The 16,119-nt window shown below is 32.3% G+C and overlaps 1 protein-coding gene across 1 annotated transcript in view; it reads left to right on the forward strand.

Annotated features, from left to right (window-relative positions):
• Positions 1–14,404: 14,404 nt before the first annotated feature.
• The window catches only part of LOC111372804 (omega-hydroxypalmitate O-feruloyl transferase-like), a 6,917-nt gene continuing 5,202 nt past the window's right edge, over positions 14,405–16,119 (forward strand). Inside the window, exons 1-3 of the mRNA XM_022995210.1 lie at positions 14,405–14,849; positions 15,039–15,674; positions 16,068–16,119. Coding sequence (XP_022850978.1) covers positions 14,427–14,849; positions 15,039–15,674; positions 16,068–16,119 — 1,111 coding nt within the window. The 5' untranslated portion in view covers positions 14,405–14,426. The remainder of the gene's footprint in view (positions 14,850–15,038; positions 15,675–16,067) is intronic.

Raw genomic sequence — 16,119 nt, forward strand, 5'->3', positions numbered from 1 at the left:
TTAAAAAAAAAAAAAAAAAAGGTTGATTCTACATGGACCAAATTACACGTGAAATATTAATTTCTATCAACTTAGGATATCCTAATTTTATTGGAATGCGGAAGCGGAATTATCCAGAAATTAAAAATTTTCTTTAATTCAAAAACAAGATCGTTTAGATGTTCACGTGTATGTTATATAAAAAACAAAGTATTTGAATTTTTACCTAAATTTGATTATCAATTCTTGAATAAATTTTGAATCACGAATTTCCAACTTTTTAATTCCAAGAATTTGATGCTTCAAACCTCCAAGTCTTCTATAGTATTCTCTGACAATACTAGTGGGTGAGCACCTTCTATTAATTAAATCAAGACACCAATTCTTAATCTGGACAATTAAACAAATCAAGAAAAATATTTTTTTCTCTCTCTTTTTTTTTGCTCTCTCCAAAATTTGAACACTACGGAATCATGAATTACAAATATTGTGCAATTCCGTTCCATAGGATATCTATGATCCATCTAATATCTAATTTTATAGAGGTAGAAGTGTTTCAATCCTTATACAACAATAATTCCATATTCAAATAAGAGTTCTAATTAAAATTAAAGTCCAAATCCAATTAGTTTACATTGAATTACATGTGTAGTTGTAAAACTTCAATTATAATTATAATTAAGTTTACAACTTTCGTAGTAATTATAAATAAGTACAAAACTATATTGTAATTACAATTAAACCAAAAACTATTATAATTACTATAACTAAGTTCCAATACTTTATGGAGCTATCATAGGAACCTGATCGGACATATATTATCAAAGCTCCAATACTTAGATATTGTTTAGTCGACGATAGACCACCCAATCTAATTATTAGTCTTTGTTTTTTTCATTAAAGGCAAAAGACTGAACTCTCGAAATATATAAGATCACAAAAGTCAATAAATCTGTAGTACTTTCCACTAACCTATCATACATTATTTTATCACCATCCGAGATCCAATAATTAGGTAAGAGTATAAATAATTGTTTTGCCCTTCTAATTATTCTCACTAACTTAAGTTTAATTTTCTTCAACGGTCTTGTGAACTAATCACAAATGCCGAAATTTAGCCGTTGCTAAATATCGAGCTCAAATTTTAACCGTTTAACAGAAAATATTTAAGTAATCACTCTACCCATATTTTAGGGCAACGGTTCCCGACATGAATTTATGTTCTCTACCCCGCTCATTCTCAAGTTTCCAACACATTGAGATATTTGATTAATCAAATTAATCTCACACATTGATGAATCAAAGAACTATTAAAATCACAAAAGATATACATAATCCTATCAAGGGATTTTGATGAAATACACAGTGATCAAGTGAAATTTAATTTTTCGCATGGTCATGCTATAGAATTAAATTCGACACGCGGTCGATTCAATACACTCCAAGTGTACTAGTGTTACTTTTAACTATTTCTGTGATAAGGACAAATCACAAACCTGAGTAGTGAATCGATTAACACTACAACTAGGAATGTCAAAAGGGCTGAGCCGCTCATCGGCTCGGCTCGTGGAAATAGGGCTCGTGGCTGCTTGGACTCGTAAAATCACGAGCGCGAGCCAAGTGGGCCTCGTCGAGAGGTGAGTCGAGCTTGAAGACGAGCCGCTCGTGGGCTCGTTAAAAATAACGAGCCACGACTCGGCTCTTTATTTATAGTGACCAAAACGGTCTCTTTTTAAAAAAAGTGACCGTTGACCGTTTTGGTCACTGAAAAGTTTCAACGATCGAAACAGCCACTAAAAAAATTTCAATGATCGAAACGGTCACTGAAAAAATTTCAATGACCAAACGGTCACTAAAATATATTTTTTTAAATTTTTTTCCCTTATACTATAAATGCCCCTTAACTTTTCCATTTTTTTCATATCAATCACTTAATCACTACTTCAACTCTCTCAAGTCTCAACTCTCTCAACTCTATGTTATTATATCAATTATCGAGTTTTTTCTCTCTTGTACTACAAAATATATAATATCGATTCAATTTTTACAGTTTATTAGTTACAATTTCAATTCATCCACTTCTCAATTTTCACAATCTTACTACATTTATATTTTTCTAGTTATTATATTTGTATTTCATCATAAACAATTAAACAAATGGACCAACGCTCATTTGTTGAGAGCTTATTCAATACGAGATGTGGGCCACATCATGAAGAATCACCTAGGATGCCGCAAAGTCAATTTATAATGAATTTGTCGGTCTAAATGACGTACCCATAGCTGAAGATCTTCACATTCACGGTCAGGAAAGCCACAATCCAATTGATTCGGATGATATTAACGTTCCCGAAGCGGAACATGAAGACCAAGATGTCGAATTAAACATCGTAGATGCGAGGAAAAGCGAAAGGACAAAAAACAAGCAAAATGTTGGGATCACTTTAAGTTGATTTCAGCGGGAAAAGTCATCGATGGCCTTGCAGAATCTGAAGCAAAATGTAAGTACTACCAACAAAGATTGACATGGAAAAAAGGAATTGGTACCACCCATCTCAACCGCTATTACAAAGTATGTGCGGCCAGACATGGACTTCTTTTAGATGGTCAAACACAATTGCAATTTGGCAATTCAGGTGCCGAATCTACGACTTCATCCCTATCCACATAGGTGTATTCAGGGGACAATACTCGAACCGGAATGGTGAAATTTGTTGCCGCCACTGAGTTGCCTCTGGCTATTGCAAATAACCAACACTTCGTCTCATTCGTGAAAGAATATCTGCAATCAAGGTACGTTGGGGTAAGTCGAAACACTCTTCGTGCTGATGCAATACAATATTTCAATAATTCAAAACAACAATTAATTATGGATTTGCAACAATATGGGGGTGTTATATATTTAGCTTTTGATATATGGGAAGAGGTTAATAAAAGAGCATTTATAGTTGTAACCGCACACTATATATACATACTTTGGTGCATGCATAAGAAAATTATTAATTTTAGAATTATTGAGTTCTTTCACAATGCTAATAATATATATAATGCTATTATCAGTATTGTTAGAAAATATAATTGCGAGACTAAAATTCAGTCTTTTACTTTTGATAATGCTAGTGTTAATAAGGTAGTCGTCGATAAGTTGTGTAGGACACTTCAACCTGATTTTAGTGGGTATTTGTTTCATATTCGTTGTGTTTGTCATATCTTGAATTTAATTGTGCAAGATGGATTAAAACATATAAATGATAAACTTTAGAGGATTAGGAATGCATTAGTATATATTATGATCTCTCCTAGTAGAAAACAAGCACTTGAAGATTTTTGTGCCGAACTAGGGATGACGACTGCTAAAACATTTGTTAGCGACGTAGGCCATGGATGGAACTCTACTTACTTACTATTAAAGTCATGTGAAGGTTTCGAAAATTTAATAACTGACTTTTATAACAATAGATACGTTAGAAGTGATGACGATGGTATGTTAATGAATCCAATTGGGTTTTAGTTTTGAAAGTTAAACGATTTTTGACATCCTTTTATAAGACCACAAAGATTTTATCCTGCGTTTATTATCTCACAAACTATATGGTGCTTGAACGCTTTTATACAATTGCAAGAACATTCCATAAATATAAAAATGATCCTACTTTTAGTGAAATTATAATTGCTATGGAATTAAAGTTTAGAAAATATTGGAAAGAACTGCCTATGTTATTTCCTTTAGCATGCGCAATGGACCTCCAATATAATATTTCGGGAACTAAATACATAATTGATCAAATCAATAAAGCTGTAATACTTGATACACCTATCACCTATAAGAATTTAAAGCAAACATTATGTGGAATGTATGATTTATATGCTGAAAGAATGGGTGCGAATATTAGTCGAGTACCCTCTGCACCTATTCCTTCGGCTGAAATTGAAGAAGATGATGCTGAAATAATGAATTTATTTTAAGGCATTAATACATTTAGATATGATGCAACTGCAATGTATTCATCTAGTGCCATGTCGTCTACATTTGTATCTCATCAAATATCGGTCGAAACTCAAAATGTAATGCTTGCCGAATTAATTGATTACTTTAATCATAATATGCCAATAGACAGAACAATTAAAAAAAGTTTAGAAGAAGTAATTGAATTCTGGCGAAAGTATGAAAGACGTTGACCAATTGTTTCTGCAATTGCAAAAGATTTGTTGACACCTCTAATTAGTACTGTTGCTTGGAGTTTGCTTTTGGTGCAACTAAAAGAGTTTTGACCGATATCAGAAGCCGACTGAAAGAAGATGTTTTGGAAGCGTTAATGTGCGTAAAGGATTGACAAGATGCCCATTTTCGACTACAAGATAAATACGCTGAAATTGCATGTCGTCAGGTAAGTAATATTTGATTTAATTAAATTAACCAAAATTTCCTTATTTTTTAATTGTTAAATTTAATTTTCTTTAAGAAATTGTACATGTTACAATAAGTTGTTCGTATACAATTTTTAACCCCGCCTACTTAAAACTGATGTAGTCGGTCTCAAATCCGGATAAAGGAGGAGGGTTTACATTTTATCTACTTTAAAAAGAAATCATAAAAAATATATTTTTTGTAAATGTATTTCAAAAAACAATTCGTTTTCATTATATAAATATTTTATATTTCATAAAAAAATATTACAATATGATATAAATAAAAAAATAAAAAAGTATTTTCATTAAATTATTTGTATTTTTTTAACACTTTTTATTCTTTTAAAAAGTGTTTTTATTACATTATTTGTATTTTTCTCTATTTAAAAAAAAAAGACGAACCCACGTGCCAAAGTTCGGCTCGACCCACAAGCTCATGGGCCGAGCTGAGCTTGCCCTCGGCTTGTCACGAGCGCAAACCGAGCTCGTGAGGTTAAGGGTCGAGCTAACTCGACTCGGCCCATTGCCACCACTAACTACAACCTTCCAATACCAGGTGTCAACCCCTTATATATTGGTTGTGAACAAATTATTTATAATCAAAATATATGTTGTGTCACACTATACTTCTCAATACAAGTACCCAACTTATATTATCTCAAGTAATCATAGGCACTTTAATTTGCATGCTCAATAATAAATAATGCAATAAAATCACAAATCACAACAAAATATACTATATGGGCATACAACCCAACAAATCTTCCACTTGTTCTAGAGTATATGTGTCATATCTTGCAACCTTGTGTCTTGCAGATGTCCCTCGAAAACTTAGCCAATAGGCACTTAGTAAACGAGTTTACAAGATTGTCCTAATAGCAATCTTATTGACAATTATATTTTCTCTACCAACTATCTCTTTTAAGAGATGATATTTTTCGTTCAATGTATTTACCCCTCTGATGACTCATGGTTCTTTAACATTTGCCACAATCCCACTGTTATCCCAGTACCGTGTAAAGACATGTGCAGATACAGGCACCACCTCGATGTTTGTTAAGATTTCTAAGTCATATAGCCAATTTGGTAGCTTCATAAGCTGTCACATAATTGTTATCAACAGTGGAATCAACAATACATGATTGTTTAATATTTTTCCAAAAAATGGCCTCACCATCAAGTGTAAACGATATCGATGTAGACTTGTGACAGTTTTTATCATTCTGGAAGTCTAAATCATTTTAACTTGTCAAAATAAGATATAGCGATAAGCATGTAATTCCTTGTTCTCCTGAGGTATTAAAAGATATGCTTTATCACCATTCAATGTTTCGACCCTAAGGTTAAATAGATCTCGACTCACCACACAAAAAGTATGACAAATGTCAAGAATATTGCACAACATAGCATACATGAGACTACCTATTGCCAACGCATAAGGTATCTCACTCATGTACTCAATCTCTTTAGAGTCTTCGTGGACTGATCGTTAAAGAGTTGGATTCGATGCCCGGGCAAAATCTTGCATAGCAAATCTGACAAGTATCTTGTCAATATATAAGACTTAGGGAAAAAGCTATCATCTTGTTCTTTCGATCTCTCAAGATCTAAAACCTAGAATATAGCCAGCATCACTAAGTCCTTCATATGAAACTGTTAGGCCAACCATGCTTTCGTAGATAATAACACACTCACATTATTTTTAATGAGTAGAATATCATCTACATAAGCACTAGCAAAAATAAAATTTTGTCTTGTATCTTCTTATAGACACAAGATTCGTCAAAGTTCTGTTTAAACTCAAATGTCTTAATCACTGTGTCGAATCTTTATCCAAGATCTCGATGTCTGCTTCGATTTATAAATAGACTGTTGCATTCACATTATCCATAATCTCCTTATATAAAGTCAGATTATCAACTTGTACAATGGAGATCATCATATTGGACTCTCTACTCAACAAGTACTTTGAAGGTGAATTGATAATCTTTCGACTTTCTTTAAGGGACGATTGATCTAGGACTATGGCGTCATTTGGAACGAAATATTTTTTTATCAATGCTGGCATTAACATTAAGTGATGCCATTACCTCCTCATTACTTTCAACATTCTATTGATCTATTGGATCAGATAACTACTCATCTCTCTCACTCAAATCACATTGTCTAGGTTTTTACTTGACACCATGGGATGTCTGCCCCAAGTTGTGTTCCAGGAATTGATGAGATAGAATTGCTCCCACTTATTTTTTCCAATACGACCTTATTCTTGGACTAAGATCATTAATATACTTATCCTCTAGGACGGTTGCATTTGTGTTAACAAAAACCTTCCTATCTAGAGGACCATAAAAATTATCCCTTGGTATCTTTCGGATATCCCACAAACATGTATATCTCTAACCTAGACTCCAATTTTTCTGCCTTCTCTTTCAACACATAAGCTGGACCCCCAAATCTTGGTTGTGATGTAAGTAGGACTTGAATCCATTCCAAAATTTCAGAAGAGCCTTGAGAACAGACTTAGAAGGAACTAAGTCAGGTTTACATATATCAGAATGCACTAGTTCCAATGCATTTTTGCCTCTATCCTTTTATCGAAAAAGAATGTCTTGGTCATATTGCCTTCCAAACAAAATCCACAAACTTTCAATGGTTTGATCTTAACCAAGTTGAGAGAACCATCTCTAGTTAGTTTATATTCTGCTAAGGTTGATTTGTCCAAGATGCCACAGATTTATATCACTAGTATGGTACGACATTTTATGGTGTACAAAAGTAACCTTTTATTTCGTATGTGTAATAGTTTAAAATATAAAGACCAATAATCAAATGTCCAGCTCAAACAGGAACTTCATTCATAAAAATGCTAAGCGTATCAGACGCTGATTTTATAGAATAACTTTATCCTAGTAAATCGAAAACAGAAAACAAATTTCTGCTTCATTTGCGAGACATATAATAGTCCTTAAGAATTAAACACCTACCACAATTGAGATAAAAAAAAAAAAAAAAAACTCTTATTCTCTTGCTAAAACGCTTCCTCTTGTGCCAATGATAATTTTAAACTGGCATTCACTGAGTTTCTACTTTCCTGAAACATCCGTGTCAACAAGCAGATATAGTTAGTGGTTCCAAAATTTACGACTCAAGAATTCGTCGTATCAAACACTAAACAATACTCAGTAACTAAAAACTTCACCCGCACTTTGCTTTCTAGCTGGTACATCTAGGCAGTCTTTCTCCAGTGTCATTTTCGATCGCAGTTGGAACACTTGCCTTAAGGCTTTCCTTCTACTTTTTGATCTTTTGTCGCTTTCATGCTTATTGATAGCCCTCTTCATTTTCTTTCCAAATCTGCCCTTTGGCTTGGAACTAGAAGAGCCACCAAATGATGCATGAGCATCCCTATTATACCGTTAAGACCACTTTCCACATTATAGCTCTATCATCAACCTAGTCAATCGTATCTTTATCTTGTGTAAGTGATAATCCATAGTAAACTATGAGAAATTATCAAGTAAAGAATTCAATACCATGTCAAAAACTAAGTATCTTTGATAGATGTTGCACCCAGACTCTCAGCCATGTTTGAAGTATGCAATCATAGTTAAACTATGAAACTTCACAAGCACTCTGGATTTCATGTGAATGTTTCAAAAGGTACAAATGAATTCAAAAGAATATTCCTACTTTGATGACCAAACATGCCCTAATGGGTCTCTATGGGAGATACTTTGACTTTTAAATCTTTGGTGTAACACATTTGACATTGAAGTCAAAATAAAACAACTAGACATCTTGTCTATAGTCTTCCACTCAACATTCCCAGCCTTTTGGACTTGTCACATGACCTTAGTAAGTCCAACAGGACATCCGTTAATCATAAAATTAAGTTTATCCACATTGAGCAATTACATTTCCAATCCACATAATTTTTCCCGATTAGTTGGCTTTATTTTAGAATAAGGGAAAAATTGGCCAAGTGAAATTTCGCATAAAAATAATTATACATTGCATATCAAAATTGAGCAGCAAATAACAATTTAGCATATGATGCATGAATACACATGTTGATCCATTTAACTGCAATAATGCAACGATGAATTGATCCTTGTGTTCAACATGCCTCTCTATAGGAAAGGTCAATGTGTCTACTGATCAAGTTGAGACCCTCCCACTAGACAAAATATATTTGACAACAAATGTCTATATTAAGCCTCGCATCGTTTTATTTGGTCACCGATATCATAAACAAGAGCCTCTATAGGAAGTTCGTAGATGATCTCGATTTGAGTGTATAACCTTTGTCTAGATATCTATACACCTGGAAATAATTTTGTCATCTATAGGATGATTATAAATTATATTTTTATCTAGACGATTTTACTGTGAAGGAATCCAATTAGGCAACTTGAACTACACGGCCCTCCTATAGGAAGTCCATTGCATTACCGGCACGATGCAAGGTGTTACTTTGCTTATGGATGGATCAAAGGAGACCGTGAGTTTTTATTTAAATAAACATCCGCTCCCACTCAATATTTTTAAAGTAACGGATTTCAATAATAAATAATTATCAATTGTTCACATTAATTAAATTAATGTAAAGTATAATTATTATGAATTTTCCGTCCAAAAAAATTTAATCAAAATTGATCGAGGATAATTTTAATAATTATATTCTCTTCATATTAATTAAATTAATATATAGCTTAATTATTATGATTTTTCAAATCAGGAAAATTTAATCTAAATTAAATTAATCAAGAAAAATTAAAATAATTATCAACTGTTCACATTAATCAAATTAATGTACAGTTTAATTATTAAGAATTTCCTTCCAGAAAAATTTAATCTAAATTAAATTAATCAAAGAAAAATCAGTGTTCAATGATATGCATTATATTCATAGTACCACAAGCGATGTCACAAATAAATCTATACGTCATGATATCTAGAATGACAATATTTCAAACAATAATTTAAAACATTCATGGAGAGATAAAAATAAGAATTATTTGTGGTCCAAAACCGACTCAAGAATTAAATTAAAAAAACTAAATGGATCTAAATCCAATAATTAATCTAAATCTTCAGTCCAAAAATTCCAAGGATTCAACAGTAACGATTCAAACACTAAAACTCCGTTAACATAACTCGAAAATTTTCTGAACACGATTGATTCTTGAAAAATTGATCCGCATGTATAGGAATTGATCCAGCACCTCTGCCTCAATTGAAAGTTGATAATGCTTGTGCCCACCAAATTGTTTTCCAATTTGCTGTAATGAACTATTGATTAACTTTTATCACACTCCTTGATAATTAAAAAAATGCCATCCTATATTCACATTGATGCTGGCCCAAGTTTCCATAATTAAAATTAATAAACTAAAGTGTCCATTATGAAACCAAAGAGTGCCAATCCAATTTCATGTGCAAACTGCCGATCCGTAATGATGCCGTCTTACCATTTTTTTTTTTTTTAAAATTTGATGCAATTTCTTTATTTCTTCGTCATCTCGATCTCCAATTTTCAATTAATTCACAAGATTCAAAAATTACAAGAATTAAAAAATTCTTATGTTCCGTAGACTCACAATTTTGATTATAATTGAAACGAAAATTAAATCAAGATAATAGAGTCGTAATCCACCTATCTTATTACAGATTTGAAATAACGAATTATAATCAAAGATTGGCAACAAATAATTGGTTCACAGTTTAAAATACTTCAATATTTCAATCAACATATAATAAATTATTCATAGACATCGCTCGACTAGAACATGCAATCAAAATTCAAAAATAATAAGCACGTGAACGATCTAAATTGTTTTGATACCAGTTGTTGGAATGCGGAAGCGAAATTATCCAGAAATTAAAATTTTTCTTTAATTCAAATAAGATCGCTTATATGTTCACGTGTATGTTATATAAAAAACAAAGTATTCGAATTTTTACCTAAATTTGATTATCAATTCTTGAATAAATTTTGAGTCACGAACTTTTAGCTTTTTAATTTCAAGAACTTGATGTTTCAAACATCCAAGTCTTCTGTGGTATTCTCCGACTACAATGGTAGGTGAGCACCTTCTTTTAATTAAATCAAGACACTAATTCTTGAATTGTACAATTGAAATAATCAAGAAAAATAATTTTCTCTCTCCAAAATTTGAACGCTACGGAATCATGAATTACGAATATTGGGCAATTCCATTCCATAGGATGTGTAGGATCCATCTAATATCTAATTTTATAGAGGTAGAAGAGTTTCAATCCTTATACAACAATAATTTCACATTAGAATAGGAGTTCTAATTAAAATTAAAGTTCAAATCCAATTAGTTTACATTTAATTATATGTGTAGTCGTAAAACTTCAATTATAATTTTAATTAAATTTACAACTTTCGTAGTAATTATAAATAAGTACAAAACTTTATTATAATTACAATTAAGCTCAAAACTATTATAATTACCGTAATTGAATTCCAATACTTTATGAAGCTACCACAGGGACCTGATCGGACTATAAGATCACAAAAGCCAATGAATTTGTAATACTTTCCTCTTATCTGCCGTACATGTATTCTATCCAATCCGAAATCCAATAATTAGGTACGAGCATAAATGACCGTTTTGCTCTTCTAAGTATTCTCACTAACTTAAGTTCAATTTTCTTCAACGGTCTTGTGAACTAATTAGAGATGTCGAAGTGCAGTCGTCGTTAAATACTGAACTCAGATTTTAATTGTTCAAGAGGAAATGCTTAAGTAGTTACTCGACTCATATTTTAGGGCGATAGTTCCTGACACGAGTTCATGTTCTCTACTCCACTTATTCTCAAGTTTCTAACTCATCGAGATATTTGACCAATCAAATTAATCTCACTTATTGATAAATCAAATAACCATTAAAATCACGAAAATATATATATATATATATATATATAATCTTGTCAAGGGATTTAAATTAAATACACAGTGGTCAAATAAAATTTAATTTTTCGCACGATCATGATATGAATTAAATTCAACATGCGATCCATTCAATACACTCCAAATGTGCTGGTGTCACCTTTAACTATTTTTGTGATAAAGACAAATCACAAACCTGAATAGTGTATCAGTCAACACTACAATCTTTCAGTACAAGGTGCCAAATCTTATACATTGGTTGTGGACAAATTATTTATAATCAAAATATAAGTTGTGTCACACTGTACTTTTCAACGCAAGTTCCCATCTTATATGATCTCAAGTAATCATATGCACTTTAATTTGCATGCTCAATGATAAATAATACAATAAAACCACAATTTATTTATTATAAATGATTATTTTATCATAGCAAAATGTACCGTATAGACACACCACCCAACAAATTTAACTGCAATTATGGTTCCTAATCCTTATGGAACTCTATTTTAGACCTGATCAAGGTATATAAATTTGAAATCTTTCATTCAAAATAAGGAGAGGCTAGAGATATAATATCTACGCTAGATTACAGATTCAAATAAATTGAATCTTCAAGATTTGTATCCCAATTTGAGATTTTAAGGTTGAATGACACAACTGATTGGGAGATATTCAAGCATTCAAGAAGAGATTGAGATTCATTGCTGGGAATTGAGTGCCAAGGTACAACAATAGCTAGGATTATTTTCTTTATTCCGTCTATTGAAACAGGTGATGGTTTAATTTCTTAATTATGATTGGCCAAATTGGTTGTTATAATGAACGACATAGATTAATATTTATTTAATTCAATTTATTTAATCATTTTGCTTTGATTGTGTGTTGATTATCTATTGTGTTTTAATTGCATTCAATTGCTTGATCACCAATTGTTTAATTTAAAAACAATATTGAGACTGAGAGAAGATTTATTTGTTTAATTCGTACAATAAGTGACATAGATTCATAAGAGATAAAGAGATGATTATAACTTATGCAATCATATTTGAATTTCCTAAAATTGAATATTTTTTACATTTGTATAAATTTACATTGAGACATAGTAAATTCGAACATGTGAAGATTACAAACTAAAATTGGTTAACTCGATTATTAATGTATATGAACAAATGGTTGAATGATATTGAGTTGAATAAATATTGATCCTTGTTTGGGCTCCATTAAAATGATTTTTTGAGGAAAAAATATATTTTAGAATATTAATTTATTTTTTTTGGAAGATATGTGATTAAAAAATAAGCAGAATTTTTTGAATTTACGTGTAATATTAATTTGTGAAAGAATGTATGGTTAAAATGAGTTTTAAAAAAATGGAGCCCAAAAAGGGGCTAAATAAAGTGAAATAGAAATTTTTATCCTCTAAATCCCATTAGTTCTCCTCAAAGTTGTAAATAGTATATGGATTTTGACTAATATAATTTAGTTAAGTTAATATCTTAATTTGATTTGATAAATTAGTTATCACGTTAATTTAGATTGAAACGAGATTAGGATAAATATTGATAGTAAGTACATAATTTCTGTGGGAAAGATATTTGAACTCATATCAACTTTATTACTTATTACGATTCGTATATTTAAAGAATCAATCGATCAATCATACATTTTTAAATAAAGTAATTTTGCACATATACTCATATTTTTCATAGTTTTAACCACACATTTTCAAAATTAAAAAAATGGAAAAAAGGAAAAATCACTTTCCACAAAATATGTTTTTTTTTTTTAAATATATCTAACAAACATTGGCTAAGGAATTTTATTATTTTATTTTATTTTATTATTTTTTTTTTTTTTGCCACATGCATAAAAATAACCAAATCCCTCACCTGAACACCGTGTCAGTAAAAAATGGAAATCCTGCATTTTAATTTTAATTTCTTCTTTTGTAATGGTCTAGCAGCCGGCGGCCGGAGTTTTTTCTGAAAAGTCATGTGGCCGCCAATTATTTTCCATATTCTGTATTTTGTCGTACTCGCAAATCCAATTTTATTTTGCCACCTTGCATGGAGTGGACTAGTTCCTTTTTCAAACAAACTCCACAGACGTAATACGTTACTTGTTAATTTCTCATATGCATATTTTGTTCTTGATTAAATTATAATTTAAGTAATTAAAAATTGTAAATCCTACATAATGTATGAATAATAAACAAGCAATAGTCGTGGCTCTTATAATATGTATAAAAATTTATAATAATTATGGATCTACACGAAATGGATAATCCATGCGCTATATAATGCAAAGAACACCCTCTAGGTTGTCCCTATTCACCGTTTCCTCTTTAATTGGAAGTATAGGTTCATTAATCTCATCAAGTTTTAACTTCTCGCAAAGGGTGGATAGCTCTAATGGATTGATGTCGATAGTGTTTGCGCCGAAACGAAGAGAGAAGGTTCTTGCATTGGTAGCCACTTGATGGAACAGTCGGAAACTGTCCAGCCAATCAGAGATCAGCCAGAAAAGACTCCCCATTGGAGATAAGCACTTAAAATCGTCAAGGAGGGAATTTTAGAGAGATAGTACGCCATGCATGATGCAATTGAATGTTTAGTGATTTAATTGCTTTGTAAAGTTGTTTTTAACCTTTAAGACATGAGTTAGGAGATTTTTTTTTTCTTTTTTCTTTATTTTTTTGAGACAATATTTAAATGTTATATAAAGGTGCTTATAGTTTATACACATCGAATAACATGAAATAAAGTTGGTTTTATGTGTGTTTTGGTTAGTAGGAACCCTAAAATTTAAGTAAACACTTCAAGTTCGTGCAAGATATTTAAACCGTTTTGACACACTTCAATAAAGGTGCTTATATGTTTTATATTACGTCAATATTTAATATATTTTACTCAAAGAGCCCACAAAATAAAAAGGAGTCTTATTTGTACACTACCAAGAGTTGGGAAGAACGTTCTTGAATTAGAATGGTTGTCCATGGACCATAGTTGAATGATCAAACTCATAATCTGCCTATATTTACCATCTCATCTCCATAATAACTCTATATAGAACTCTCTGTCTCAATTTCTATATACTTACGCACTCACTATAAATGGATTCTAGTGATTTCACCGTCAGTGTGAAGTGGAGGGAGGTGGTGGCAGCGGTGCTGCCAGTACCCGAACAACTTTTGCCAATGTCAAACCTAGATTTGCTCCTACCACCCCTTGATGTTGGAATTTTCTTCTGCTACAAGAAAAGTAGCAATCATACGGAGCAAAATTTGTCGCCTGAAAGTATGGTGAGCAATATAAAGAAAGCTCTTGCTCAAACTCTCGTGTCCTTCTACCCATTCGCCGGAGAAATCGTGAAGAACCACCTTGGCGAGCCGGAGCTTCTGTGCAGCAACGCCGGAGTAGATTTTGTGCATGCACATGCTGATATAGAGCTCAAAGAACTGGACCTGCATCGCCCTGATGTCTCCGTTCATGGAAAACTTGTTCCCGTAAAGATTCGTGGCGTGCTTTCTGTTCAGGCAATTCTTGTTACCTTACAAGTTACACCCCGTAACATTTATTGTTTTATTTTTGGGTGGAAGTAGGTAGGCGAGTGACCGGTTCAGTCTAAAAAATCTTAGTTGGACTTAATACCATACTCCTTGTACACGTTTACTTTAAATTTCCTGTGTTAAAATTTAGTCAATATTTTAAAATTTCAAATGTAGGTGACGGAGCTGAAAGGCGGCGGTCTTGTAATTGGATGCACATTCGATCACCAGGTGGCGGATGCCCATTCGGCCAACATGTTTATGACTGCATGGGCGGAGATTTCTCAATCAAAGCCAACAACCCACCACCCATTTTTCCGCCGTTCACTTTTAGCCCCACGCCTCCCTCCGCAACATGATAAATTGATAGATAAAATGTACGTAATGTTATCATCCATTCCCCCACCTCCAAAGGAAATCGAGGTAAGTAATGATCACCTATTGAGCCGAATATACTACATGAAAGCAGAAGAAATCGAACGCCTCCAATTCCAAGCCAGTTATAATGGAACTAGAAGAAGCAAAATCGAGTCATTCAGTGCATTTTTATGGAAAACAATAGCCGAAGGAGGGAATGACCTTTCGAAGGGAGTAAGATTGGGCATTATAGTTGATGGAAGAAAAAGGTTGGAAGGAAGAGAAAAGAAGAATTTGTCATTGCAAAACTATTTTGGAAATGTTCTTTCGATTCCTTACACAGAAGCCAGTATTCGTGAATTGAAATCAATGACACTCAAAACTGCTGCGGATTTGGTGCACGACTGCGTGGAGACGGCCGCCACAGAGGAGCATTTTTCTGGGCTGATTGATTGGGTAGTTAATCATTTCGTTCATGAATAATGCTATTCATAATTAGTCACTGCAATAGTCATATGTGACTACTTAGTATTTGAAGCATTAGCTTGTTGTTTAAGGCAATAGAATTACAAAAAATTAATGCCTCAAATGACAAGTTGTCGCCTAGGATGATTATTGCAGTCACTGACTATGAATAACTTTATTCTTCATTTATATCTAATCCTCAACACATGTAGGTTGTTTCTTTGTTTTTTCAATTTAACGCTCAAAAGTGCACGATTTTTAATAAATGGTAATTAGGTATTTTGCATGGCTACTATACTATGTTGTAATTATGAGTCATCACATCTAAAGTCTTAACTTTTATAGAAAGGCAAGGTGTATTCATTTATATCTGATCTTCAACAGGTAGAAATTCATAGGCCAAGGCCGGCCATTGTGAAGGTGTATTGTCCGGATG

Source organism: Olea europaea, chromosome 2 (genome assembly GCF_002742605.1).
Source record: "Olea europaea var. sylvestris chromosome 2, O_europaea_v1, whole genome shotgun sequence".
NCBI lineage: Eukaryota > Viridiplantae > Streptophyta > Magnoliopsida > Lamiales > Oleaceae > Olea > Olea europaea.